Source organism: Malurus melanocephalus, unplaced genomic scaffold, assembly GCF_030028575.1.
Source record: "Malurus melanocephalus ecotype Western Australia unplaced genomic scaffold, MMel_1.1 scaffold_15, whole genome shotgun sequence".
NCBI classification, from domain to species: domain Eukaryota; kingdom Metazoa; phylum Chordata; class Aves; order Passeriformes; family Maluridae; genus Malurus; species Malurus melanocephalus.
This window is the reverse complement of record NW_026623247.1, coordinates 1,933,058-1,961,009: the sequence shown is the minus strand read 5'-3', so window position 1 is coordinate 1,961,009 and position 27,952 is coordinate 1,933,058. Positions and strand designations below refer to the sequence as shown.

General features: G+C 37.6%; 1 protein-coding gene across 1 annotated transcript in view; it reads left to right on the top strand.

The window, feature by feature from the left end:
• Positions 1-7,059: 7,059 nt before the first annotated feature.
• MFSD14B (major facilitator superfamily domain containing 14B) overlaps positions 7,060-27,952 on the top strand; it is a 29,545-nt gene continuing 8,652 nt past the window's right edge. Inside the window, exons 1-7 of the mRNA XM_057384697.1 lie at positions 7,060-7,312; positions 18,277-18,372; positions 21,484-21,546; positions 23,765-23,892; positions 24,756-24,870; positions 25,876-26,094; positions 27,334-27,447. Of these exons, the coding sequence (XP_057240680.1) occupies positions 7,127-7,312; positions 18,277-18,372; positions 21,484-21,546; positions 23,765-23,892; positions 24,756-24,870; positions 25,876-26,094; positions 27,334-27,447 (921 nt within the window). The 5' untranslated portion in view covers positions 7,060-7,126. The remainder of the gene's footprint in view (positions 7,313-18,276; positions 18,373-21,483; positions 21,547-23,764; positions 23,893-24,755; positions 24,871-25,875; positions 26,095-27,333; positions 27,448-27,952) is intronic.

Here is a 27,952-nt window from a genome sequence, read left to right as displayed (position 1 = left end):
TCTTACAGGCAGCTGAAAAGTCTCCAGTTATGAACAGAAGAATCTCTCCAGCATCTACATTCTTTTTTTCTGTCACAGAGTGAAAAAATGTTTTTACACAATTTTCCTGTCTCAATGAGTTATTTTTACTGAACCTAATTGGTAAAGGCTAGTAAATCTATGCTGCTGCAACCAATAAAGTAAAATAATAAATATATGGTTATGGGATTCCTCGTTCAAAAAAGATTGAAATCCCAATGTGAACACCTTATACATTTGTCTGGATGTGTGTATGCACATTATTTAATGATTCAAGTGAAATTGAGTAATGGTAAGAGCAGGTGAATTTTTGGATACAAAACTAGATTTTTAACAAACCACAATGCTAAACTCCATAGTTGTGCTATAAATGTACTAAATGCCTGATCTAAAAAAAAAGTGCAAAAATGACTTGTAGTTAATTCTAGGAGCACAAAGAAGAAATAAAAATGTTATGTCTAAGCAAAAGCTGAATTTCTTATTCACAATTTAAGTAAATTAGCAAGAAAAACAAAGGTTTAATCAGAGATCAATTATARTGTAATGCATACATGAAATTGGAAGACATCTGTCAAGCATCATATTAATTAACATAATGTATCTCAGTATTCAACAGCCACTAACAGTCTGCAATCCAGTTTCCACTTACTAATGCCATTTTTGAACAGTGGAGGGAGAAAGTTTTTAAGTTCAGCAAGAATGTTCAGAATTATATTAATGAACTCACTTATTTCACCTACAGAATTTGGAAGAAAAAAAATTGCCACTGTACGTTCTTTTTTTTTTTACTTTTATCTAGTAAATGACAGAATCCGTACAGGTCCCCAGCTAGAAATCTCTTTTTCTGGAAAAAAGATAAAGTTCAAATATTGAGAGTCAGTGAGTTAAATGTAAAATTAAAAAATGCCTACTTTGTTATTTTTTTCTTTTTCCTTATCTTATAGCCTTCTCATTTGGCACACCTGTTTTACACATGCRTAGCGTAATGACTGACTACCTGTAGGGACAATATAAAGTCAGAAATTCTGTTCTCAGAATCTGAACTAAATGAAATCTCATATTTTGGCTAGGGAAGGGAGATGTTAAATAACTTCTAAACTCAGAATTTTAATACATTTTAGATAATTTTTAAAGATGCTTGATTTTTCAATACCTCTTACTGGAATTCACAGCATTAATTATTAGCACTAGTTCACTTCTAATTTCCCTGCATTTCTGTCCTTGTCRATTTCTCCCTCCCTTTTTTCCTTTCAGTGGCTTTAAAAGCTAAATTTCGTTTGCCATTTTTTGTACCAAAAAATGTAGATAGGAATTATTTAGTACTAATCTAATTCAATTCAATTCATTAGAACAAGGATGACCCTTGAAATTCCTGTCATCATTCTTAAAGTGTAAAATGCAAGGCATTCCTATAAATATTAATTAAACTGATAAAGGAATTTAAGTATGCTAAGGACTACAAAAACAAATATGGTACAAGAATATTAATGTAAGTTTTTAAATAATCACAAAACAGAAAATGTCAAAAAAAAATTTTGTCTTTTACTCTTTTGAACTCACTGGATTTTTGTGTATGAGGTTTTTTCTTTTGGTTGTTACCATATTTGATTAATTCTCATTTGAGAAACTTCTTTTAAAACTGAATAGTAACAAGGATCTAAGAACATAATTATTACTTACATTCAATGTCATTATTTAACATTGTCTTTAGGAGAATTCAAACCCAGTTATACCCAGCATCCCTATGCTAACCAGTTTTCTTTCACAAAAATAAGTAAATAAACAAAACCTCTGTTTCAAACAGTTCATAGATTATAGCGCCAGTAATGTTACAATGACAAATTAAGATGTTTTCTGCTGCTTTTTAGTTTTGCAACTGTTATATGGCAGCATATAAAATGATACTGAAATAGTGCTATGGGCAGCAAAAAAAAACAAAAAACAAAAAAAAAACCAGCCACTGAAATCTATGAACAAAAGCAACACTGCCCCAAACACATCAATAATTTACTCAGATAAAGATACAATAGCTTGTGCTGAATGGAGAAATGGCAAAAAAATTCTACTGGTGAACTGAAAACAAAAAGATATTATATTTAATTTTGCAGCATTATRTTGCCAATTTGAACAAAATAAGAAGCAAAAAAATGCTTCTCCTCAAACCAGATGAGAAAATATTCTTCCTTTGAAACCAGAACCCCATCTAGTGGGACTTCTTTTTAATAGCTGAGAGGATTTGCTCTTTTCACTACTCTTTTTAATAGCTGAGAGGATTTGCTCTTTTCACTACTCTGAGTATGTTCTGTTAGTAAAGACTAACAAATAAAAGCAGGACATTCCCAGGTTTTGTTTACACCAGGTCTCTCCTCAAAAGATTCTATCTGTGCTCCTGTTATGATTACCTCATCAATTACAAAGGATTGGCATATGCAAGAAACTATTTACTGTATTACCTGGATGAGCACTAAAAAAACTTAGGGCAATGCTGTGGAAAAAATATGGTTTATAAGATGTAATTGTTATAAATTAAATATAGAAATAGTGCTGGTCAATAGTTCATAGAGTACTTAGCCTGCATGAATTTTCTTCAAAGTTGTCTGCCCTCACAGAAATTAGTAAATTACAAGGGAGCCCAAAGYTTAACAGCTTTAATTGTACTGTAGTGAATATTGAGGACTAGGCTCTAATGGATTTGAGCAAAACAGTAATGAATTCTTGCAGCATACACAGTATGCTGTACAAAGACATTCCTTGTTTTTGTTTTGTTCCTTGTTTTTAAGAACTCAACTAAATTGAAGAGGAAAGATGGCTCAATGACACCAAACTCTTCCTGCTGGGAATTATGGTGTTGTGAGAGAGAGTGGAGGGTGTTTCTGGTCCCTAGTACTTATAACTCACAATATTATTTTAACATATAGCTCTGACTCAAGGCAAGAAACCATGGTGTCTGCCGTGCAGAATAAACTGGCTCACCTCTTGGACACACTACTGCATCATAGATAGAAGCTCTTTGAAGTTGTTGTATTGACAGCTCRCTAAGTAAGTTTATCTTCAACAGCACTCTGCCGCAGGGTTCACAACTTTCACAACTCTGAATCCTCTTCTGCATTCAAATGATTCTGTAATCATTGGTATTTATTTGATCAGTAAAAATGGTTATCAGCACTGACATAMAGTTCATCACCAATTGTCAAAAGAGTACATCCAGTGAAACAAACGGGGTAGTTATACTTCTGTCAAACCAGCCACTGCATACTTGGAAAGTTGGTCAGACAGTGCAGCTGTGGTTTCTGTTTMAAAGGCTCTGAGTCTGTCAGACTGCCAGTACTTGAGACATAAAACTGAAGAGCAGACATGTAGAACTACACCAAGCTCAGACCTATTGTGGTTCTGAGGCGTTAGTGTATACTTATGCAAATAGTAGAAAACATAAGCGACAGCAGASGGACTCCCGGCAGACTACCCCACCTCTGTGCGTCCAACAGCTTGCAAGGCTTTATACTGGTTGGTAGATCTTAATAGAGTTAATTGTCTTCTAAAACACTTGTACTTTTTAAATGAAAATATCCCGTAGAATTTCTAATCCCATAGAGTTTCATGATTTAGTGACAATTTGACTGGAAAAATGCTTCCTTCTGCAGGTTTTAAACCTGTTTCTYGATAATTCCATTTAATGACTCCTTTTCCTGTCTAATTTATCAGACATTTTCTCCATACCAATCAGGATTTCGTAACTTGTTGTATCATTCCCTTCCTTCTGTTGTCTCTCATATACAAAAGCCATTCCCGGACTCTTTTGCTAATTACTTCCTCTTTGAGATGGGGATGACAACGCATCGAGAATTCACAGAGCCATGACATATTGTCAGTATTTTCAAACTTTTCCTCATATTTTCAAAATATCTATTTTCATTTTGAAACACTTATGAGCATTCGGAATCACAGAATTGTAAGGGCTRGAAGGGACCTTTGGAGGTCATGTAGACCAACTCCCCTGCACAGGCAGGGTCATCTAGAGGAGGTTACAGAGGAATGTGTCCAAGTGGATTTGGAATGTCTCCAGAGAGGAAGACTTTATGACCCCTTGGCCAGCTTGTTCCAAGTGCTCTACCAGCTTCATTGCAAAGAATTTCTTTCTCATATCGAAGAAAAATTTCTTGTGGTTTTATTTAAGACCATTGACCTGTGTCCTGTCACCAGGTGCTAAAAAGTGTGTCACTGTCTTCTTGATATCTGGCTTTGAGATATTTATATGCATTAATAATCAGCCTTCTGGAGGCAAAAATAGCCCAGCTCCTGCAGTTTCTTCTCATAAGAGAGATGTCCCGACCACAAATCATTCTTGTGACCCCCACTGGACCCTCTCCAACAGCTCCCTTTCTCTCTTGTACTGGGAAGYCCAGAACCGGGCACAGTACTCCAAATAGTGTGCCTCACCAGAGCCGAGTAAAGGGGCAGGATCACCTTCCTYGACCTGYAGTAARGAAARAGTTAATGACATTWGTATTATACGCCTTAAACAAACCGTTGTAAAACTTRCTGTAGGAAACCTCAGGAGTCCCAAAGCACAAACAGCAAAAGAAATAAAGTTTCTGTTCTGTCCTTCCCTAATCAGGACAGAAACTAATACATTTCRCTGCAACATTCTACTTCTGCCTGTWATGTAATCGCCAGAGCAGATCTCAATGATCATCGAGCTAAGAGTTGAGCATGCGTGATGGCTAAAGCCACTCCTATTCCTCTCATGCTAACGAGGAACTGAAAATTACCCCAACTAATGAGGAACTGAAAGCCACTCCTACCTTTGCTTCTTGCACAAATGAGATGCTATATAAAAATTACTCAGGGAGTGAAACAGAGGGTGGGTASCCAGCACCATGAAGCTCAGAGCACTGAATGACTAATTGGATTGCTCCTGCATYCACAGAGATAACTGTCTCCTATTTGTGCTCTCCTTCTCCTTCTCCCTCTCTCTCTCTTTTTGTTATATAAGCAATTTTGTAAAATAAAGCCTGTACAGTTGAACTGGCATTTGGTCTCATTTGTGTGTTAATTTGGGCAGAGAGCTGTAACCATCCAYTGAATTGTAACACCTGCTGGCCATACTCTTCCCGATGCACCCAGCGTACCACTGGCTCTCTTGGCCACAAGAGGACTGTTGTGTCATAGCTAACTTGTGATCCACCAAGACTCACAAGTTCTTTTCTGCAGAGGTGTTCTCTAGCAGGTCAGACACCAGCCTGGGCTGGCACTTGGCATTATTCCTCCCCAGGTACAGGACCATACACTTGCCCTTATTGAACCCCATCAGATTTCTTTCAACCCAACTCTCCAACCTCTTGAGGTCCTGCTGAATGGCAGCACAACTTCGAGTTGTGCCATTCCCTCCAGTTTCGCATCATCGTCAAACTTGGTGAGGGTGCATTCTATCCTCTAATCCAGGTTGTTAATAAATCAAATTGATCAAATTGGGTAAGACTGATCCCAGTACCGATCCCAGGGGAAAACCACTGACTGCAGGCCTCCAGCTGGATTCTGCTCTGCTGATCACCAACCTCTTAGCTCTGCCATTTAGCAAATTCTTGATCCATCCCATTGTCCCGTCATCTAACACACATTTTTTGAGCTTACCTACAAAGATGTTATGGGAGACAGTCAAAAGCTTTGCTAAAGTCAAGGCAGACAACATCCACTGCTCTCCCCTCATTGATCCATCTGCCATGTCAGCACTGAAAGCATCAGGTTAGTGAAACATAGTTTCCCCTTGGTGAGTCCATGCATTTCTTAGGTTCCTCATAACACAACCGTGAATCTGTATATTTATGACTGTTCTCCAATATTTTAAAAAACAAAAAAAAAAAAAAAATCTGACCCAAGAGCAGACCACACAATGAGACATGTCAGCCTCCAACCTGCAACAGTTCACTGGCTATGTTCTTGATGGCTGTAAGCTCTTCTCACACAGGACGCTCCAAATGACAGTAAGAGCCATGCACAGAGTCCTGGGATGGGATGGGATGGGATGGGATGGGATGGGATGGGATGGGATGGGATGGGACGGGACGGGACGGGACGGGACGGGACGGGACGGGACGGGACGGGACGGGACGGGACGGGACAGGATGGGATGGGATGGGATGAGACGGGATGGATCAGAAGCTCTGACGAGGCACAGCTTACTCAGCAGCCTTGGCACCTTGGCACCATCACCTCACTCTCCTGCAAGGAGTTTCCCAGTGATACCAAAACTGACCAGATAGAAATTTCTGATACAGTCCTGAATATTAGAGCTGGAAAACTTTATTACAGCATGTTGGTAACTTGGGGAATCCTTTCTCCATTCCAGTGTGAGTGCTGGATGGAGATTTTATCATGCATGCTGATTACATATTCATTAGCTGTCCGCAATTCCTGGACTTTATTCGACATAATCACACCCATTATTGGAAGTCATTTTACGATTCTTTGGGGTCTATCTTCAACATCCTTTTAAGGTGGCTGTTCCTAAACCCCTGCTTTTGAGTAAAACTATTTTTTTTTTTTTTGTTTTGCATAGCTTCTCCTTCGTCAGCCTTACCTAAGCTGAGTAATGGCTGAGGGATATGGCCTGGACAAAAGGATGCTCTGGGGTGACCTTATGATTCGACAACCACCTGAAATGAGGGAGAGGARTGGCCTCTTTCCTAGGCAGAGCAACAGGACACAATCTTAAGCTATGTCGGGGGAGGTTTAGTTTGGACATTATGTAGAATTTCTTCACAGAAAGGGTGATTAGATGCTGGAGTGGGCTAGCCGGAGAAGTGGCGGAGTCTCCGTCCCTGCAGGTGTTTAAGGACAGATTGTATGTGGCATTTAGCGYCATGGTCTATTTGACAGGGTGGTGTTCGGTCGTAGGGTGGGCTCGATGATCACAGATCTGCCTTCCATGCTCAGGGACGCTGTTATTCCCGGTGGGAAGCTGGCCCCGCGCCGCCGTTCGAACCCGCCTCAGGGGCGGCAGCGCTCCGCACGGGGGCGGGGCCGGCGTCACGTGAGCCCGGCGGAGGCGGCCGCTGCAGCGCCCCCGGCCCGGCCCGGCCGCTCCGGGAGGGGCCATGGTGGGAGCGACATGAGCCCCGAGCCGGAGCCGGAGCCGCCGCCAGCCCGGGCCCGGGCGGCCAACAAGGAAGAGGAGGAGGAAGAGGAGCCGCCGCCGCCGCCGCCGTCGTCGCGGGAGGGCGGCGGCGGCGCCAGGTGGGGCGGCTGCATCATGCTGGCAAGGAGGGTCGGCCTGACGGCGGGCTGCTGTGGCTCGGTGAGTGCAGGGTGCGAGCGGGGGCTCCGCGGAGGCGGCGGCGGCTGCGTGCGGACCCTGCCGGCCCTGAGGGCGGCCGKGCGTTGCGGGCCGGGCCGGGCGGCCCGTGGGCATCAGCGCCCGCCCCGCCCGTGAGGGGCCGGCTCCCCTCAGCTGCCCCCCGAGACGCTTCTCGGAGCGTCCTGTCCCTGGGTGCCTTGTGGAAGCTGGGGTGCGGCGGGTTCCTCGGGCCGGCCCTGCCCTGAGTTGCCCTGCCCTTCCCTGACAGCTCCGGTACATTCGTTACGAGTTTATCCCGGGCGGAGTAACCTGAGTAACCGCACCTGCGAGCAGGTGGCTGTAAATAACTTTTCTTTTAAAATATATGAATCCGATCTGCCAGGTCGGTAAAACTTAAGTTTGCCTTAGGTGGTGCTCCTTGTTGAACCGAGCCCATGGAGTTGCCGTATGCAGTYTTCTTGAGTTGCTGTGCTTTCTGTTTTGTTTCTTCACACTAAGCAGTGAGATTTCCTTGTGCAAAAAAGGGAGCTTGAAATGAGTGATCTGTGCACTCGCTGCAAAGTTGCGTTTGTAAATKTGGTATCGCTGCCTAATTGCTTATCGAAAAAAAAGGTTTAAGCCTTACCGTCAGTACGTCAGTATGCTCACAAGGTGCCTTAAAACCAGATCAGAGATCACATTCCTTGAGCTTTCTACAGTAGGTGGGAACAGGTGACTTGTTTCGGGCAGAATGGTACTGGCTGAAGCGATATAACCCATCCTGTTTTACTGGGAGTTAGTTCAGAGGTCAGGATGGAATAAAAGATGCAAAGTAACAAAACAGATGATCCTGGCACTGGCAGTTTTTGAAAGGGTCCGGGTGCAAAACGAGGCAGTGCCCTACCCTGCTGCATCTCTTTCAACAAGTTGAAATCACATAATTTTTTTTTTGCAGCATGAATTGCTAGTTTTTAATAACTTTTCTTGGGGTACATTTATGTTGATGTGTACCTGAATAATTTAATATTAGTTTACTCACAAAGTTGGGTATGTTGAAAGCATTGCATATCTAAAAGTTGTAAAGCAGTRTGAGGGATCCAGCATCTCCTTTGTGTGTTGCCTGTCCTCTCACAGATAAACATCTCTGCTATCAGACACGACATAGTGTGCTGTTTGATGTCAATGTGAAGAATTATTTTTAGCCAAGCRTTAATAGTGTAACATTAATGGGATATCATGGCTAGAGCTGAAAAATATTAAAAAAAAACCTCCTTGAAATCAGCTGTTTGATGCGCATACATTCTTTCTACCTTACTTGTATTTGATGAAGATTTTAAGGTAGTTTTAATAGATGATTAACTCAGGGAAGATACTGAGAAATGTTTTTCTGTGGAATTCGTAGGTCAAGTAATTTATTTTATGTAATTTAATTCCAAAATGACTGCTTCACACTTGTAATGCATCATTTCTGTATTTGAGTCTTTCAGCTGTCTTTTAGAAATGGTTATTCAAAAAAGAGGTTGCATTCTTCAAGAAGTAAACATCAAACTGTGTCTACTCTGTGGTAGAGTTGCTGTTCCATGTTTGTGTGCAGCAGCTCCCATTAAAGAGTCCAGTATACAAGATGCAGTAAYCAAATCTGAAGTCAGATTACCAAAATACCTCTAAAAGTCTTGGAGAGCTAATGTATAAGAAACAGAAGCAATCAGCTCAGATGATTGAAAGAAACAGCATTTATCTCACTATATAGAAGAAAAACAGTTTAATTTTGTAATGTATGAACAAAGGCTAGGAAATGGAAAGCACATTAAAGAAAAACAAAAGAGAAATTCAAAGAAATGGTTTCCTTTTCTAACTTTGAAAAGTAAAGATCAAATGGAAATTAAATCCATAACTGACAAAGGCACTTTGTCAGTTCTTTTTAATGGATGGAATGTTTGGTAAAGTTGGATTAAGTGTTAAAAACTGCTTTTGAGTACTTAATAGATGCTCTTGTAATAGGTTCGAAAATTTAGCTTCAAAATTRCATAAATTCTTAGTTTTATGAAAAGATCTCAGTTTTTGTTTTCTGAGTGTATTTTTTGTTCCTTCCCTCTTAGGTGTGCYGGTGGAGGACTTTGTGTTCTTCTAAAACATCTCATATAAGAGAGGAGCATAGGGTTCTAGCCTTATCTTCTGTACACTGGTATACCAGTAGTGCAGTTAAATGACGTTAGGGTCTGCTCAGTTCCTGACTGAACAGTCTGTTTTGTTTTTGCAATTCCTGCACTCCACCGTGATTCTCACGTGGCTGTCATACTGCTACCACTCTCCTTGCCTAGACTTTATTGAAAGAGCTTATTCACAATAAAATATGAGGCACTGGATCATAGCTTTATATGTAGTTGTAGAGTTCTTTTTTATTCCAGTAGGAGTGCATCCCTGGCATTTTGAAAGGGAAGCTTGCTGCTTGGACTGCTGTTGAAGAAATAAATGGAGAAGTGAAATTTTTGATTTAGCTGCTTCTTTGATCTGTGAAGAATGTCTTAATTTCTCATTTTTATTTTTACTCTTTTGTCACATCAGTAGAACAAAGTGGAAGGATATGATAACCAAGTCTGTCAGTTTGTGCAAGGCTTTCTCCTTTTACTCCTCSAGCTTGGGCCTAAGAAACTTTTGGTTTTTGTTCTAGCTGTAACWCCACCTTATTGAATGCATTGGTTTCACTGAATCGAATAGGTGAAATTTAGAGGCTGAACAAATGACTTCTTACGAATTGAGTTACTAAGAACAATAGCACGTTTAAGTAAATTCCAGTGGAATTAAATAATTTTTTGTTGGCTGTATTACCATGATTTCAGCGAGTCTCAAAAAATGAGGTAAATGATATTGTGCGTCACTTTGTTAGCTGTTGAGCAATCTTGTTACATCTGAATTATGAACACTGSGGGGATAAAACTTAGCATGGCATTCAGAATATTTACGCCATGTACTTCATTTCTGTGCAACCTACTATTGGTAAAATAATGCCTCACTAAGGAGTCTGTTCAGGAAAGTAACAGTCTCATACTGTCTAAATAAAGTGCTTTTATGGGAAAAATCCCAAATAGGGTCTCAGAAGAAAAGTCACACTTCTGTATCTTTTTGAGAAATAATCACATGATAGTTTCATGTTCTTGGACATTATAAAATGCCTCAGCAATTGTGAAGCCCAAGTCCTTTATGTATTTTGGAAACATGATATAARCCTTCTGAACTGTACGTCTTGAAAGTTTGACAACCTTTATTGAAATTATTTTACACAGTAAAGTACAACTGTATGTACCCAAAGAATTGCATGTTCTTGCCCTTAGTGTTAGCATTTTTCTTTTTTATACTTCATAAAAAATACGGCACAGTAAAACTAAGCATGATTTAATGTTATGAGACTTTACTGAAACAGCTATGAATTCAGTAAGCTGGTTTCTTAAATCCCTTGCTTGTAAAATTTAAATTGTATTGCTAGTAGTAAACACATTATTCAGTTGTGAGATTGGGTGTTTAGTCCTTTGTGGAGCACTGCTTTCTCCCACACAGGATATTTTTCCTGTTAAATCTGAATAATTAAAGATGAACAATATTGCCTTCTCAAGATTGCCAGTGCCACTCTGAATCTTCCCATCATGTTAAATTGACACTAAATCTGAACTGTTATGGAATGTTTAGCTGCACTGTTTAAAAATAAATCACTCTAGTTTGCATTTATGCTGAGAGGGCACTTCTGCTATTACATGTCTAGTGGTACTGTTGCTCCARGTTCTATCAGTGTGGACAGTTTTGTGTTCCAAGAGAAGTACTGTAGGCTATAGCAATTAACATTTAAATCATCAAGTTGTATTTATATTATTGCTTATGAAGATCCAAACCTAGCCTACTGGAGGTTCAAATGAGTTTGAGTAACTATCTGCCCAATGGAGAAGCATATGAATTAACTGAAAAGCCAGTGCTTTTTAGAAGAATATCTCAGTGTTGTACTTCTATGTTTTATGAATAAATTTTGAACAGATAATTGGGCTTCCAACTTGCTSTAGTGTAATATGCTGGTTATATGTTGTTTCTGTAAGAAGTAATTTAGTTACACAATGTAGTACTGTCTAAAGCTGAGCATTCAGAATGTGGCAGGGTATATGGCGTTTGTTTTCTTGGCTGTTCTTCCTACCTCAGTGACCTCAGCCATGAAGACTGAACCAGAAAGTTTCTTCATATTTTACATGCCTTAGAATATTCCTGCTTCTTAAACTTGAACCAGTCTAAACTTAAAACAGGAATGTGTTCCCAGCAGGAAATACAATATACAAGACATTTTAAACCTCAGGAATAAATTGTGTGAAATGCCCCTTACTTATTTGTATTTTAGTATTTTTTTTCTTTTATGTCACTTCCAATTCAATGAATCTCCTTTGTATCTTTCTGCAGATATTTTGTTGTTTGGAGGAAGCTGGTTCAGTATTCCTCCATTCCTTTGATGGTAGACCCCTTTCTGTGGGCCTCCTGTGCTTCTGTAAAATAGACTATTCAACCATGCATATTGCTTAAAGCTTCGGAACTAAGGAGTCATGGGATAAGAGGAAGATCTTTATGTAGATCTAATAAAAGTAGGCAAAATTCCAGAAGCAGTGGGGTGGCAACGCAGCCACATCACAGGTTAGTGCAGTAATACAGTGATGATCTTTTTCCTGACAGGGTGTATCTTTTGAACACATATACGTAGTTAACTACTGCTGAGTGCTAGACTCATTTCTTTCAATGAACTTTTTTTTTTCTTCCAGGATCACATCCTGTGTTATAGTCATCCTGTATGTGGAATTAAAATGGTTTATTATTGTTTGCATTGCTTAAATTAATTAATTTTAGTCTGCCATTTAATTTGTTCTACTGCTTCCATGAACATTTGTTGTTCTTTACCATTGCCCTATAACTCTTCCAAAGTGGTTTGGGTTTTATCATCAGTGAACTTCATCACTTTGCTTTTGTCCTTTTTTACAGCTCACTTCTGAATGTGTTGAACAACATAGGTGCTAGGACAGAGCAATAGGAGTTATCTGGTAACCTTGCTGTGCTGTATGAACTGATTGCAGTGGTTTTTTTTTTTAAATTTTCCTGGAGTTTTTTTTGTGTGTGTGTGTGTGTGTGTGTGTGTTTTTTTTTTGTGTGAGCAGGGCTTTTTGGTTTATTTTTTTGTTTCTTTTGGTGAGCATTTTTGAGTATGTTTACTGAATTTTCAGAAGGCTTAATGTGATCTATCTTATGGATGAATTTTCTTTAGAGAACTCCAGGAACGTTTTAAGGCACAATTTCTCTTTGCAAAATCTTCACAGGCTTTTCCATTTTGAATGAATTGTGGTTCTGATACTCTAGACCTGTGCAATATGGTTTAGCTTAACTTTCTGTTGAGAAAGTGATCTTCCAGCCCAGATCTGCTTAATGTGTTTGTTTTGCAACTGAAATACAAGTTTGGACAATGTATAATCTTAATTACTTATGATTTATATTGCAGTTCACCCGGCATACCTAAAATGCTCTACTAGGTTGGAAAGCACTTTCACTTGGATTCTTTGTATTTTTGCACTGATTTCTTGCCAGTTCCACCAAATTGAGCATTTTTGGTGAACAGTTGGAATTAAGGTGGATCCAAGATACCTCTGTTTGAAAATTAAAAGAGTAGTCATATGAATGCATTTGAATGTTGATTTACATATTATAGGACAGTGAGTGCTCTTTGCAAAGATATGTCTGCACTGCAAGTAAAATGAGCAACCAGTAGGCTCTTCTGAGAGACTGTTTTGCCTAGTGGGAAGGAATTTCCCATAGGACTGTGTAGGGGGACAAAGGCAAGTTCCTGTGGTTTGTGGGTTCAGAAGTTCAGCTTGAGTTTGGTTGTTATCTGCCTGAGAGATAATAGGATTATGCAAATGGAAGGTACTTTAGGGAGATACCTTTCTCTTCAGGACAGGATCAGCTGTGAGGCCTGAGCAAGTTGCCTAGGACTTTTCCAGTTGGATATGGAATCAAAGCCTCCGAGGATAAAAAACTCATATCTTGCTCTGCTGCCTCACACTTATGGGAGAAAAAAAAGCCTGCTATATATTCACAATCGAACCTTTTGTTTAATTTGCCTAGCAGGACTGTGTGGCCCTCAACAAAATATGAAAAATTTGGAAAGATGCTCTGGACAATTAAAGGATTTGAACAGTGAGAAGTGATTTTGTTCTCAAAGAAGCATATTTCTTCAGAGAAATAAACATGCATGCTTGACATTGATGCTAAGGTGCTTTTTCAGTCATTCAAATAATATAAATTATTACATTATAGACTTTAATTAACAGATAAATAGTTAAATACAAACTATGTGGATAATAAATAAATACTGTCAATTCTATCTTTGCTCTGCAGATCTGGGACTGGCTATAAGATTGCTGTGGACTATGTTAGGGTGAATTGTACTAGCTGTTCTTCAGAGTGTCTAAGATAAAGATATTCTTAGATAAGATTTAGTACTAATACTATATTGCATTTCCCCCTTCCTTTTCTATGAGCAATTATTACCAGATGAGTTTAAGATTTGGACATTCTTTCATGGGTTTATTAGTGTACAACAGCTGTTTCACTTTGAAAAAAAAAGTTTGTACTGTCTCCCAGTAGTTTTTCCTATTTCCTTCAAATTCAGTTTTGGGTTTATTCTGACTCCAAGAAAGGCAGAAGAAAAAAAAGAGTTTTTCAGGATTGGGTTGTGAAAAGGAAGGAGCAAAAGTGTAAAACTAGAGAAATAGCAGATGTTTTGTTAGAACTTCTAGGACTTCAGGTTTTACGATGATGGGCTCAAACTTGTTAAGCATTCAAGATTACTTATGTTTTGCTCATTAATGATTGTGCAAGTACAAAACCTTTACAAACAGCTGCATTTGAAGGCAATTACAATGTTCTTGCATAGTTTCTCAGCCCACACAAGTCTGTCACATGAAGATGATCCATGTGAATAGAAAATATGCCTGTAACGATTTTAAGGTTTTCCTGAGGGCATTTAATTTTTAACATAAACACTTCCAGTTCTGAGGGCAGTGAATGAGGCAAACAACCTGTATGTTGACTACATCTGTGCTATATCTGAAATCCTTTTGAAGTATTTTTAATCATAAGGAATTCAGTGGATTGCCCCCATATTGCTTAGTTCAAGAAACCTAAAGATCCTTGTGTTTCAAAGTTTATAGCCATTTTTTGTATATGCAAAGTTTTTTATGTAAGTTACGTGGAGTTTTCTCAGTGCAGAAATGAGCCACACCCAGTACTTCTGATCCAGATACATGCTAAAGCAAGTGTAAAATGTTTTTAGAAAGCTCTTTGATTTTGAAACTTTGTTGCCTTTTGTAAACTGTGAACCAAGCTGTGTACGTGATCAATCATACACTATTTGGTTTTATTAAAAAGTAAGTTGATGCTTAATTAAAAATTGAAAGCTTTTGTGATAAGAGTTTGTGAGAACTACGGAAAAGATGAGCATTCAGAAGTAACTATCTGCATCAGTCGATTTGATAATGTCAGTGAATTTTCCTGGCTTCATGGGCTTAGTTGCAGCCTTTTGCAGAAGATGCTAGTCTTAGTTTTGACACCTACATGTTCTTTTCACAATTTGAATTTTACTTTTCCAGGTAATGTCTTGAATCTAAAAGGCTATGGTGTTTTCTGGTTTGGTTTTGTTGTGGTTTTTTTGTTTTTTTGGTTTTTTTTTTGTTTGTTTGTTAAGCTATGTGTAAGCTGCATGATGCTGCCAGAAATTATTTTCAGACTATTTTAATCTCCATACATGTCTTTGACAATATGTGTACATCATCTTTCTGCTAAACCATATAAAGCTCAGATCAAATTTGCATGTTATAAAAACATTGTAAAAAAACCCCGAAACACTCCAAAACTTCATCTTTAGTGGCATTAGAAACATTTGTTAAATGCAGACTGGATGTTTATGGCTCAGCAACCTGCTTAGTGATATAAAGGTGTGAGGGAAATAAAGTAGAGGTCGGAGAAGGTTCAGGTAGTTCCTTACCTACTCTCTACTATGAAATTTGCTTTTTTTTCCAGAGGAAATTGCTGTGGAAGGGATCTTCAGACTTCTGTGTAATCAGTGTTAAATGCTAGTCTGATTGATGTATATCTTGGCAAAAAAATTCAGAAAATTATTATCCTATTGCCTTATATAGAAGTACTTAGAGACTTCTTATATGACGAGGATTTTTCTTCCCCCATAGCCTTTGGAATCTTTGCTGTTTAGGGATTAAATGCTGCCTGGTAACCTATGGAGAAGTGTTAATAATGCTTGAAAGTTATGAGYCTTACAGAGATAATCTTTGATCTGTGGTATCGTATTGTTTTCCGGGAGAAAGAAAACTGTTTTCTTCATATCTTCATGCTTTGAAGCAAGCTGCAATGTAGAAAATAAATTGAAGCTTATTAGCTAGAATACACTGATGCTACAGGTTTTGATAAACTGACAAATCTGAAAATTCTTAGAGATCAATGCATTTAGTGTTTAGACAATAAAAATTTCTTTAAAGCTTTTACTACAGACCTTTAGCTTAAATGAATCTTGTAATGCAAACATTTCCTAAACATATGATTTCTAGCAATTTGGATCAAAGTTACAGAGAGGGAGAGAAACACCAAAGGTGTCTGTGCCTCTGCCTTCATCATAGATTATTTTGACTTTTTCTGGGTTCAGTGGAAGATCCTTAGTTTCATGCTTGCCCTGCTCTCCACTGAAATGAGTCAGGTTGATATTTGTTAGTGGATAATGCCCCTTCAGCTGAATCCTGCATTATTAAATTGCACACTTCTGTTGGAGTGTAATGGCTTTGGAATGTAATGGCTCTTGGAGTGTAATTGGCTGGAAATACTGAAAAACAGTCCTTTGGAGGATAGTTGTTAGGGGAAAGGCAAAAAGTAATTTTAGAACAGAAAAACTATGTTAAACGGTTACTGTGCCAAGGGGTAGTTAGAAATGAAAAAAAAATCATGGAATGCTTTTGATTGGAAGGAACCTCGCATATCATCTAATTCCAACCCTTCCATCAGTGAAGAAGATTACAACCACTAGATAAATTGCTCAGGGCACCAGCCATCTCRCCTTTAACACTTCCAAGCATGAGACATCCACAACTTCTGTGGGCAACTTGCTCCGGTGCCTCACTACTTGTTGACTAGAGTATTTCTTCTTAATATCTGATCTAAATCTCTCCTCTTTTCATTTAAAACCATTCCTCCTTATCACATTCTCCCTGTGTAAAAAGTCACTCTTCTTTTCTAAAAGACCCCTGAATTGAAGCAGTGAGAGGCCGCAGTGAGGTCTCCCCGGAGCCCTTTTTTCTCTTCCTGGAGGCAGAACAACCCCACTGCTCCCAGCCTGTCTTCATGGGAGGGCTACTCCAGCTTTCTGATAACTTCATGGCTTCACCTGGACCCACTGTAACAGGTCTGTGTCCTTCCTGTGCTGATGGCTCCAGAGCTGGGCACAGTACTACAGGTGGGGTCTCAGGAGGGCAGAGTAGACGGTCAAAAATCCCCTCCTTTCACTCCCCTTTTAATACAGCCTGGGATGTGGTTGGCTTTTTAGGCTGTGAGTGCACATTTCTGGCTCATGTCCAGCTCGTCATCCACAAGAACCCCCAAGTCCTCCTCAGAGCTGCTTTCTGACTACAATTCCCAATCTGTGCTCATGTCTGGGATTGCACTGATCCAGGTGCAGCACCTTGTCAGACTTAATGAAATTCTTGTGGGCCCAGTTCTCAAGTTTGTCTGTGTCTCTCTGGATGGCATTCTGTCCTTCAGTTGTGTCAGCTGTGCTGCTCAGCTTTGTGTCATCTGCAGACTTGCTGAGGGTGCACTCAATCCTCCTGTCTGTGCCACCAGTGAAGATACTGTGGGACACCACTGTCTCCAGCTTCTGCCTGGACACAGAACCATTGACCACAACTCTCTGACTGCATCCATCCAGCAGTTCCTTATCCTGTGAATAGTTCACTCTTCAAATCCATGTGTCTCCTGTTTGGAGATAAGGGTGTCATGTGGAACTCATTGAAGGCTTTACAGAAATCTAGGAATGACATCTTTCAGTCTCCCCTTGTCAACCATTACTGTCACAGCTCTGAAGGGCATTAAATTGTTCMGTACTTCTGCTTCAATCTCTTTTGGGAAGAATAAAAAAAGAAAAGAAAGTACTTGTAGTAGTTCTATTAATTATGCCTTATCCAAGGGTTCTGCCTATTTCATCTAAATAATTGGTTTTCATTACTCTCATCTGGGATCAAGTCCTTAGATCTTGAATGGCAGCACTTTCACTGAATCATGAGTACTTCGATAGTTTGCTCATTCTTCCTGGAATTACTGGACCAGTAGAATGGTTCCTCAGCCTGTAGTCTGTGTTTGCAGACAGAAKCATAGAATCAGTTGGTCAGCAATCAATAGGAAACTGTTGTACAGATGTCATATTTTCCTTATTTTCTCATACTTTGGCATTTTCAAGTACAAAAATTGTTGCTCTTCTAATTATGTGCATTGTCATAGTTTTGTTGAAATAGTGCTGTGATCTTATTAAAGTGGATCTGTCTTGCCACTTGTGGAAGTAGCAGGGAGAGGTATACTGCTTGTCACGTTGTTGTGGAACAGTTGTGAAGAATGCTCAAGGGGAAGAAAGCTTAAAGGCATGTTAGAGGTGAGAGCAGTACAGAGCAATGTCTGGGCAAATAAATCTCTTCAGGAACTGTCAAAGGGAACAAAATTTTTTAAATTCCCTAGAGATCTTTAATTGTTCTGTAATATAAAACAAGTTTCTCTCCCTTGTTTGGCTTATTGTTGTCCCAAGGGCTTGGTTAGTAGTTCATGCTGAAAACTGTTTTGCTCAAAACATGTTTGCAGGAGATTTTTGCACATGTAATGAACTGGATGGGTAAACYACTGCATATGTTTTTCTTTCTTAGCAACAAGGTATTGGTCGGCCAAGTGTGTACCATGCAGTGGTGGTCATATTTCTAGAATTCTTTGCCTGGGGGCTCCTGACTACTCCAATGCTAACGGTAAGTATCGTYTATCTGCTGTTATCGTGGTGATAGTGACAAATGTTTATTTGCTAATTCCTAGGGATTTAGGTTTTAATTTGTTTTATATTTATTGTGTATCTCAACCTGAATTCCAGAAGTCTTAGCAGCAGAGATTTGGAGTGCCGAAAGACTAGATGATAAGGAAAAAATAAATTAACTCGGTTGTACTACTCCTTAACTCTTATTTGCCTCCTAGAGTAACGTCAGTATATTGATTAAAGTATCTCTGGAAATCCTTGCTTTTTCAAGACTTAATAATTTGATTAATCTTCCAGTTGGAACAATTAAATTATGCTATCCTTCATTAACTGTGTACRCTCCTGTGGGCTGACTGTTTTGCCAGCCATGTGAAATGTAAAGGCGTTCATGTAAGAAATGGATTTCATAAGTATTTAATCTGTTCTGGTTATTTTCCTGATGGACAGATAATTTGAGTGTTTGGTAATAGGATATGAAGCATTTCATTTGAAGGCATAGATTTTATTTGTTGTAATGGGACCTGCTGTGAGCAGTCTCAAGAAGTCTGTTAGTCTGGTTTTTCATCAGCTGATATCTGAGAGCACTTTGAGTAGATGGCTGGCAAAGTTTTGTGGGATTAAAAGAGTTAATTTCATTCCTTCTCCAAACTCCAAATAAATAATATATGTGTCTCTTGAAATGTGTTTGTCTAACCTTTTAAAAGACAATCACTGAACTTTTTACAAAGCTTAGTAATAAAGAAGTTCATATAAGCAGTTAGCATGTTTCCATGAAGCAGGTGTCTCACAAAATGTCTGTCTTGTTATTCTGTCTTGCCATTGTCAAAATATGGGGAAGTTTGYTAGGTGGTCTTTCCTATCCCTTTTTGTTCTTTGTTTTTTTCTTAACCAAAGTGCTCAATTTCAACTTGCTCAAGCTTGACACTTCTCATTTAAAAGGATAAGTGTGCAAACCAGAATTCTGACACATCTTTAAAACCTCACCAGGTCAATGAAACAAAATGTTAAGTGGGTTCTTTAATAATTCCCAGTAGTGTACTCCAGTTGGAATAATTCCATAGTTGAGGATGATCATCTTTATTTGTAATCAGCTTTGCAAGCACTGAAAGGCTGCTGTTGGGTTTATATAATTTCAGGTCTGGTTTGATACTTTGCACCCTTCTGCCTTGTGATGTACTTGTGGTAGCTTACATTGGCCGGCTTATCAGGCAGCAGTACTAGAAGTCAATGTAGAGATTTCTTATGAGCTAGGTTCAGCCTTTGAACTGCCAACTGCCTTCTTTTGCTCAATCAAGTTTGTCAGGTAGAAAGGACGGAAAGGGAAGTGTCTAGTCTGTTGATCAAAGCTTGTGGTCACTTAATTTTTTCTTTTTTTTTTTTCATGAATCTGGAGGTCATTGTCAACATTCAATCTGATTAAAATGGACTAGTTGTCCACATAGTTGTGGACTATGAAAATAAATTGTGTGTGTTTTTGATAGCTGAGAGAATTTAAAGTTAATTTTGTAAATTGCTTTTTTACTTCTTTTGACATCTGTTAGCAAAGCAGTAATGTTGTTAYATGACACTGTACCTGGAGAAGAAAATATTTAAAGTGTTTATCAAGCACACAAAGGCTATTCTGATCAAAGCATAATTATGTCCAAAGCTTATGGACATTACTTTTATTTATGGACTTGTAAACCATAGTAAATTACCATATGCGATATTAATTGCTTAATGATATGTTCTGTCTTCAATATATATATTTTTTGAATACTTGTCCATTGATAGAACTTCAGTAAAGCAGTTCCCTCTACCAGTTTGTCAACTTGCATTTCTCTTGTCTATAAAGTAACAAATTAATGTCAAAAACCATGAACTTAATTTCAGCAGTGGTTGCCTCTCAGGAAAAAGTATTAGAAAACAGCTCACCAGTAATTAGATTTCAGTCCCTGAGTTTCCCATTTTTGTTTGTTTTGTTTTTCACTAACTTAGAAGATATTTACTTTTAGATCTCTAATTTGAACCCTTTTTTCTCCTCAATTCATATAATAAGATCAGTGTTCTAACAGGTGAAAAATTGTTCTAGATATCTAGCCAAAAGATGACATTAGAAGGGAAAAGGAGTATAAATAAGGAGAATTATCTGCCCAGTAGTTAATATGAGGGCCATAACTTTTATAAAACATAAGATTTGATAGTCTGAGTCTTCCTAGAAAAATAATGCTGATACTTTTCAGTGATGCTGAAGTATTCTATTTTTTCAGCGTAATAGCTTTCTCATACAAGTAGTATTTGTTCTTGATGGCGCTTACCTATAAATAACAGGAGCAAATGAATGTGAATTTTGTTTGAATATGAATTTTTGTTCTTGAGCATGTTCATGCATGCTTTGAACATCACAATAACTTTTTTTTAATCACCATGTTAGCTAGCACCTGTGAAGCCCCTTAACTCTCTTGCATATTTATGGTAAATCTGTTTAGCATAGATTAACATTCTTGCCCTTGAATTAAGACTACTGGTAAAGCACCTTACTTGAATTTGTGGCTGTATTTAAACACTCAGAACTCTTGCTAGTTTTTGTAAGCATCTAGTTGTTATTCAGAAGTATTTGTATGGCTATTTAGTAGCTGCTATTTGTTCAGTCCTGAATATAGCACTATTTTTTCCTTGTTCAGAATAAGTTAGCTGAATCTCATTTTCACTCCAAAATATTGGAAATGTTTGCATCAACATTCTGAAGGAATTAACTTTATAAAAAAATTGTAATTTGTACCACAGGGAGATTGTTTTTGCTTACATTGATCCTCTTTTTGAGACAAGTGTCCCAAACCAACTATCTGCATTACAGTGTGTGCCAGCAGATGAATTTACTCTGATAAATTGATATTAAATCCTGTTTACATTTTCTTGTGGTGACAAATAGAAGATACTTTTTTCTTCTGGTTGTTCTGGGGTTTTTGGGTTTGGGTTTTTTTTTTTAGTTTTTGTTTGGGGATAGGATACTTTTTTTAGCAAGTCCTCATAAAGCTGTCCTGTTTTACAAATCGAATTTAAACTTTGAATAAATTTTATCTTGTCTGTCCTGATTCAAGTAATGTTTTTTTTTTTCTCCCTCTGTCAGGTCTTACATGAAACATTCCCCCATCATACATTTTTAATGAATGGTCTTATTCAAGGTGTTAAGGTAAGATTTTTTTAAACCTGACCTAAATATTCTGCGTAAAATATCTCTGTATTTTAGCTTGTCTCACCCACATTTTCTATAAGAACATAAAAACACTGAGAATGTAGTTAATTCTTAAACCATTTTTTCACTGTAGTGTTTTTTTTTTGGGCTCAATTTAAGCTTTATTCAATTTACTGCTAAGTGGAAGGATCTTGAAACAAGTGGAATGTTTTTCAGAAGCTTAAATTACTCTCATTTGCATAGGTACCACTTGTAGCTATTGTAATCTTGATAAGGGTCTTTCTGAGAATGGAGCTAGGTTTTTATTGTCTGTTTCCTAATGTTTTATGATTTATATGAGAAGTAGATTAATGCAACTATGATGATACCATTGAGATAGAAACTGAAGCACTTAAACAATGTGATTTTGTCTTAAAATGTGGCATAAGAGGTAATTTTCATCAGGTTGGTTTTATTGCTTGGTCTTTTTTTAATCAACTTTTGAACATTCTGTTMTAGTCAAGATATTCAGGGCAGCTTATATCTTACTTATACCACTGCATTCATACAGTGGTTGTGCTGAATTGTGGCCACAAAACTTTTCTAGCATAACTAAAGTCTCTTCTTTGTTGTAAAGCAARGGCTGCAAAGCCCTTGCTGTAACTTATGACTGAGATAATTTATAGCACCCACAAATTATTTATATCATGTAACAAATCTAAAGCATTGCTTTTAATTGTAAGAACATGACATCTTTTGGATAGACTTACTGTCGTGCAGTCTTGCACAGTGGATTGCCAGAACACAATGCACTCGGGATGTTGGTTTATCTCAGACTGAAAGGGGAAGTTGTCTTCTCATTGTTCTCAAAGAAAAACAAAGTTCGTGTTCCTCTTCCTGTTTTCTTTTAAGTTTTTTTCACTTGAAGTGCAGTGTAACTGTGTATTTCATTTAAAAGCAGTAAATAGAAGGTTCCTCATAGTTTTGTGCAGAGCATATCTCTAGAAAAGTGCATTAATGTCATAAATGTTTGGATTGCTCTAACAGGTCTAATAAACAGAATCAAAGACTAGAGTGAGCTTGTACTTCTTTGTCTTTTTTCTTTAGAATTTTGTTCATGAAACATTGGAGGTGTTTTTGGTGCCAGCAAAACRTGTTAGATCATATGGCACTGAAATCTGATTCTAAAGAGCAGAAATACTAATTTTGAATGAGTAGGACATCTAAATTTCCCAGGATCTGGTAGTCTGGGTTTACAGATTTTGCTCTCAATCTGCTTACTGAAAACATTGAAATCAGATTTGTTTGTAAGGATTTGGCAGAACAGTTATTTAGTACGGCAGTCTGTATGCATATGTTAAACTTGTGACTATATTTGAATAAGAGAGGTAAGCTAATTTAGCCAGAATAGACTTTCAGTGTGTTAATTAGGGTGCTTAGAGAACCATGCGTTTACTAATGTTTGGACTTAGAGGAGAGTTGGGCTGATAAGTGAAGAATGTACTAATTAGGAAGAATTATTCCCCAGTTAACAAACCTGTGAAGTCCTTTACTTATTTTAATTCTCCTCTGTATTAGAACAGATTTAAGGCCTAGATTCTAGGACTTCATAAAATTCTGGAAGACCTAGTATTTGATCCTTAGTCAAATTTTTCTGGTTTTATGGTACATGTAAGTCTGATCTTCGCCATGGGGATCTCATTATAGTGTCCCATGATTTCAAGTTGTCAGGCTTGCTTAAATGGTCTTCATAGTTTTTGAACTGTACAGATGTACTGTACGTAATGAATATGTTGTGCAAAGAGATAAGCGTTCTATGAAATCTGTTTCAGAGAGCAATTACGTTGCACACAACTCTCTTAGGACAGTCCAAATTAGAGGGCAACTTGGGCTTGAAATCTAGCACTAAGTCTGTTGATAGAGGCTAAGATAATGTTCCTTTGTGGAATTAGACTGCATTTTGGAGATTTTAAAGATTTTGCAGTCTGTGTTACTCCTATATTCAATCAAATGGATCTTGAAAAAGGTATGCTCACTCAGGTTTAATAGATTTGAAACAAAGCATCAGAACTACAGAAAACTAGACTGTACAACAAATTGTGAACACTTTCCCTTATCTACAGTTTCTGTGTTTAATTTAAAACAGATTTTCAAGTTTATTGCTTTCTTATACTGTAGTTAAAGTGAACCTTGGAAATGTAGATACAACATATTCATTGCTTTTCTTCTGTCACAGGGTTTTTTGTCCTTTCTCAGTGCTCCCCTAATAGGTGCTCTCTCAGATGCTTGGGGAAGAAGATCTTTTCTTCTTCTTACAGTTTTCTTCACCTGTGTCCCAATTCCATTAATGCGAATAAGCCCATGGTAAGTGGTACAAACTGCAGTAGCAAGCTTGTCAGGAGAGCAGATATTCAATCAGAGAAGTAGTTTGGGGAAATGGGAGAGGAACAGTAAGACATGAACAAAGCAGGTTTCCTTTCAAGATGTGACTTCATTGTTTTGGAGCTTTTCTGTTCCAGCTGTGTTTAAACTGTGATCCCAAAAGTAGAAATAATGGAATGTGAAATAGTAAAATAGTACTTGCAAGAATTTGATAATCCTGTCTAACTCTGTTTAAAACTCAGCTGTTCTTTTTTTCCCTTGATGACTGACCGCAATTAATACATTTTTGAAGCTAAATGAATCTTAGCATTTATTTGCCACAGAAAAGTATAATTGTTGCAAGTGATATTTTTTAACTCTTGGATTAGGACTTTGAAACCAAATCTGTACTGATCAGAGAGCAGTTTCAGTTTGGTTTCATTTACATTAATTGTGAAACCTGGAGGAATTACAAAAGAACTTTGTGCACACTGAATGAATTTAGAGTTCAGCTTCTATGCATTATATATATGATAATTTATTCCTTAACTGGCTGAGAAAATAACTTCTAAGGTAGTTTGTTTTTCACAACTTTAACTCAAGAGTGTAAAAGTCTGCAGGTGCCACGTCCTCAAGGGGACACTTCTACTTTTAGGCTAATGTAAAATAAACAGAAGAATATAAAACATTAAAAAGCTGTTTTCCAGTATTTAAGTGAGACTGCACAATCATTCATTGCCAGTAAAATTCTATGTTACTTCTTGATGAACGCTCCTCTTAGACTTAAACACAAACTTGCTTATTAGTAAAATAAATGGCAAGAGATCTTAGTTCAAACTTTCTAATTGTTGCTTTTAAATTATTAGGTGGTACTTCGCTATGATTTCAGTATCTGGAATCTTTTCTGTTACCTTTTCTGTAATATTTGCCTACGTAGCTGATGTAACACAAGAACATGAAAGAGCTACTGCCTATGGACTGGTAAGATATGCTCGTTTGAGAAAAAGTATAGATTATAGTCTTCATACTGAACTTTGCTTTGTGCCCAGATTGTTTCCTGATTGATGTAAAGAGGTTGATAAAGGAATAGACCATATCTCGAGGCACTGCATAAGAGTTCAGGCAGTGAAGAGAGTGGTATGTGCTTAAGGGAACAGAACAAATATTTGACAACTTGTATAGAGAGCATGTGTAAGAAATAATTTCTTTTAAATTTTGCAAACAAAGAATTAAATGTTGTTAAAGGCAATGCAAGCAATTTTATCTACCAATAGTTTTCTATCACCTTAAGTTGCACTTCCAGTTTATGTGACTTGTTTTTAGTATAGAATGACTTCTTCTAAGGTCAAAACAGTGAGAATGGATAAAAATGCATAAAACTGTATTTTTAGTAACTTAGTCATATCCTTTCTTAATTATCAAAAGATAAGGAAAATAATTTAGTGCAAACTAATCCTTCCAATGGTAATATGATTCTGCTTAGTTTGCTTTCCTAGTATCTACATTAGTTTAGGTTTTGGCAGTCCACTGGTAGATGTCCATAGCCTTTGAACTTCTGTTCAGCAGTATATTTAAATGTACTGAGAACCTTTTAAGTCAAATCACTTAAAATTTATAATTAGAAAACCAAGGGGTTTTTATTAGTATTTAAAAGTAAGAGTTTATTTCCCTTGAGCCAAGCCTGATCTGTGACTGTTAATTCTATCTAGTATGGTATGCTGTTGAGGAGGCTCTATAAGCTGTATTTACTGTCATAAATGGTGGGTGGTTTTGTTTGTTTTGGTTTTTTTGTTTTGTTTTGTTTGCTTGTTCTTTGGTTATTTGTTTGTTTGTTAGTTTGGTTTGTTTTTTTTACTTAAACTTTTACTTGTGTGTTTTTTAAACCACAATTTTGGGGAGAGGTAGTGGTGATGAGCAAGTTACTTCATTTTTCTGTAATGGCAGAATAACCACTCTGATGAATTTGTAAACTGTTCTTGTGCATAGGTATCTGCCACCTTTGCAGCAAGTTTGGTAACTAGTCCTGCTATTGGAGCATATCTGTCTGCCAGCTACGGAGATAGTCTGGTTGTACTAGTGGCCACGTTGGTGGCTGTTGTGGATATCTGCTTCATCCTGCTAGCTGTACCAGAATCTCTGCCGGAAAAGATAAGACCTGCTTCTTGGGGATCTTCTATATCGTGGGAGCAGGCAGACCCTTTTGCAGTAAGATGCGCTTCAATAAGTGATTATTAAATATTTTATGATTAATAAGTAATAATTATTAACTTCAGTTTGTAAGCGTGGGAAATCTTTAATTTTATTGATAGCTTGACTATTCAGTGTACCATAGTCCCTGTTCTCTGCTCTTGCTCAAAAAGATCTAACTACATTTAAAAAAACAAACTTTGTGGATGAAATAATTCTTGATTTGAAAACAATGTTTGGTGCTTTTGTGCCCCCCCACCTCTTTTCTTCTTCCTTTCTCTCTTTTCCCCTCTCTCCCTCTCATATTTGTTACCAAATAAAACCCATACTATTGACTGGCACATGGTCTCGTTTGCACCTTAATTAGGGCAGAAGTACTTCTAAGAACCTTTAATAATTAGATCATAACAGGTGTAATATCCAAAGGTTCAGTACTTAACTTTTTTAACTTATGTACTCTGTTTTATTGCAAAGAGAAATGCTGAATTCTTACATCACAAAAGCCAATATTTTAAGGTTTTACATATTCACTTTGTAACTGTACTTTTGGCTGTATCTCTCCTTACTCTTGATTTCCACTTTTGGTTATATATGATTTCTTTCTAGTAGAGAATGTATCTATAAAGCCTGAGTTTTTTACAGGCATATATAGGAATCCTGGGACTAAAACATGCCATGCAGCCTTTGTAGTAACTTTTTCACTTAGTCATACTTTTTCAGTTAATTTATGCTTTTGTTATGCCCAAGTATCTTAAGGAAGAGTCATTGTTCTTCATAAGACCCATCCTGCTGGTAACTGATTGTGAATATTGAGAGATAAATGGTATGCTTGAAAGACTGCAGTTACAGAATTTGTTTTCCACAATTTATTTGTTCTTTAAAGTAATGAATATCATCAATGAACAAGTGTAAGAAATGTATATTATTTGCTACATTTTTCAAAAGAAATTATTGTTATGGAGATTCAATAGAAGATATTACTCATTTCCCTTACTGTTATATAACACTGTTTTCAGGGAATAGTTGTGATTTGGCACTGAACAGTAGCTTCAAATATCTTAATGGAAACATCGCAGAAGAATTGGATCCCCCAAACTGTATATAAAGAGAGCATTTGTGACTTAACATTCAGCTTAACAGTTTCCATGTTTAATGTTTTGATGTGTATGCATGGACAAAAATGGATTTAAAAAAGGCGATCTATTATGTTTTCACTAGAGTTTGTACAAATATTTCAATACTTGCTTTGTTTTACAGTCTCTGAAGAAGGTTAAAAAAGATCCTACAGTTCTTCCAATCTGCATTACAGTGTTGCTCTCATACCTGCCTGAGGCTGGCCAGTATTCTAGTTTCTTTCTGTACTTGAGACAGGTAAATGTTGGTGCCTTCCCATCTTACTAAGGATATTTAAATTATGACCTCTTTCTTGTTGTAGACTTCTTTCAGAGACCTGCTTCCTGGCAAAGTAAAGCTTTAATTAAAGGCAGGGTGCTTTGCTAAGTCAGGAACTTGACTCCTGATGCATATGCCATGCAATGACTTAAGCATGTGTTAACCTTAAGCAGACCTGTGTTCTCATCAGTGCAGCAGTTTCTGGGTCTGTCTGGTGGTGGAATCTTGCCTGTTGAAGACCTGTTGTATTAGTGGGAGGGATATAATACTTCAGTTTCTGGATCCATGATTTCCTCCATCTCTTTAAGGCAGTTCTTTTTTTTTTCCTTCATAGTTTTCTTGGCAAAGTGTCAAGGATTATTCTTGAAAGTGGACACTTCTGTATGGCTCCTTAATGGATCTAGAGTATAAGCAGGCATGAGTGTTTTCTTTAAGAAGATACTTCACTGCTAGCAATTGTCTTGGATTGTGTTTGGCATTTGTT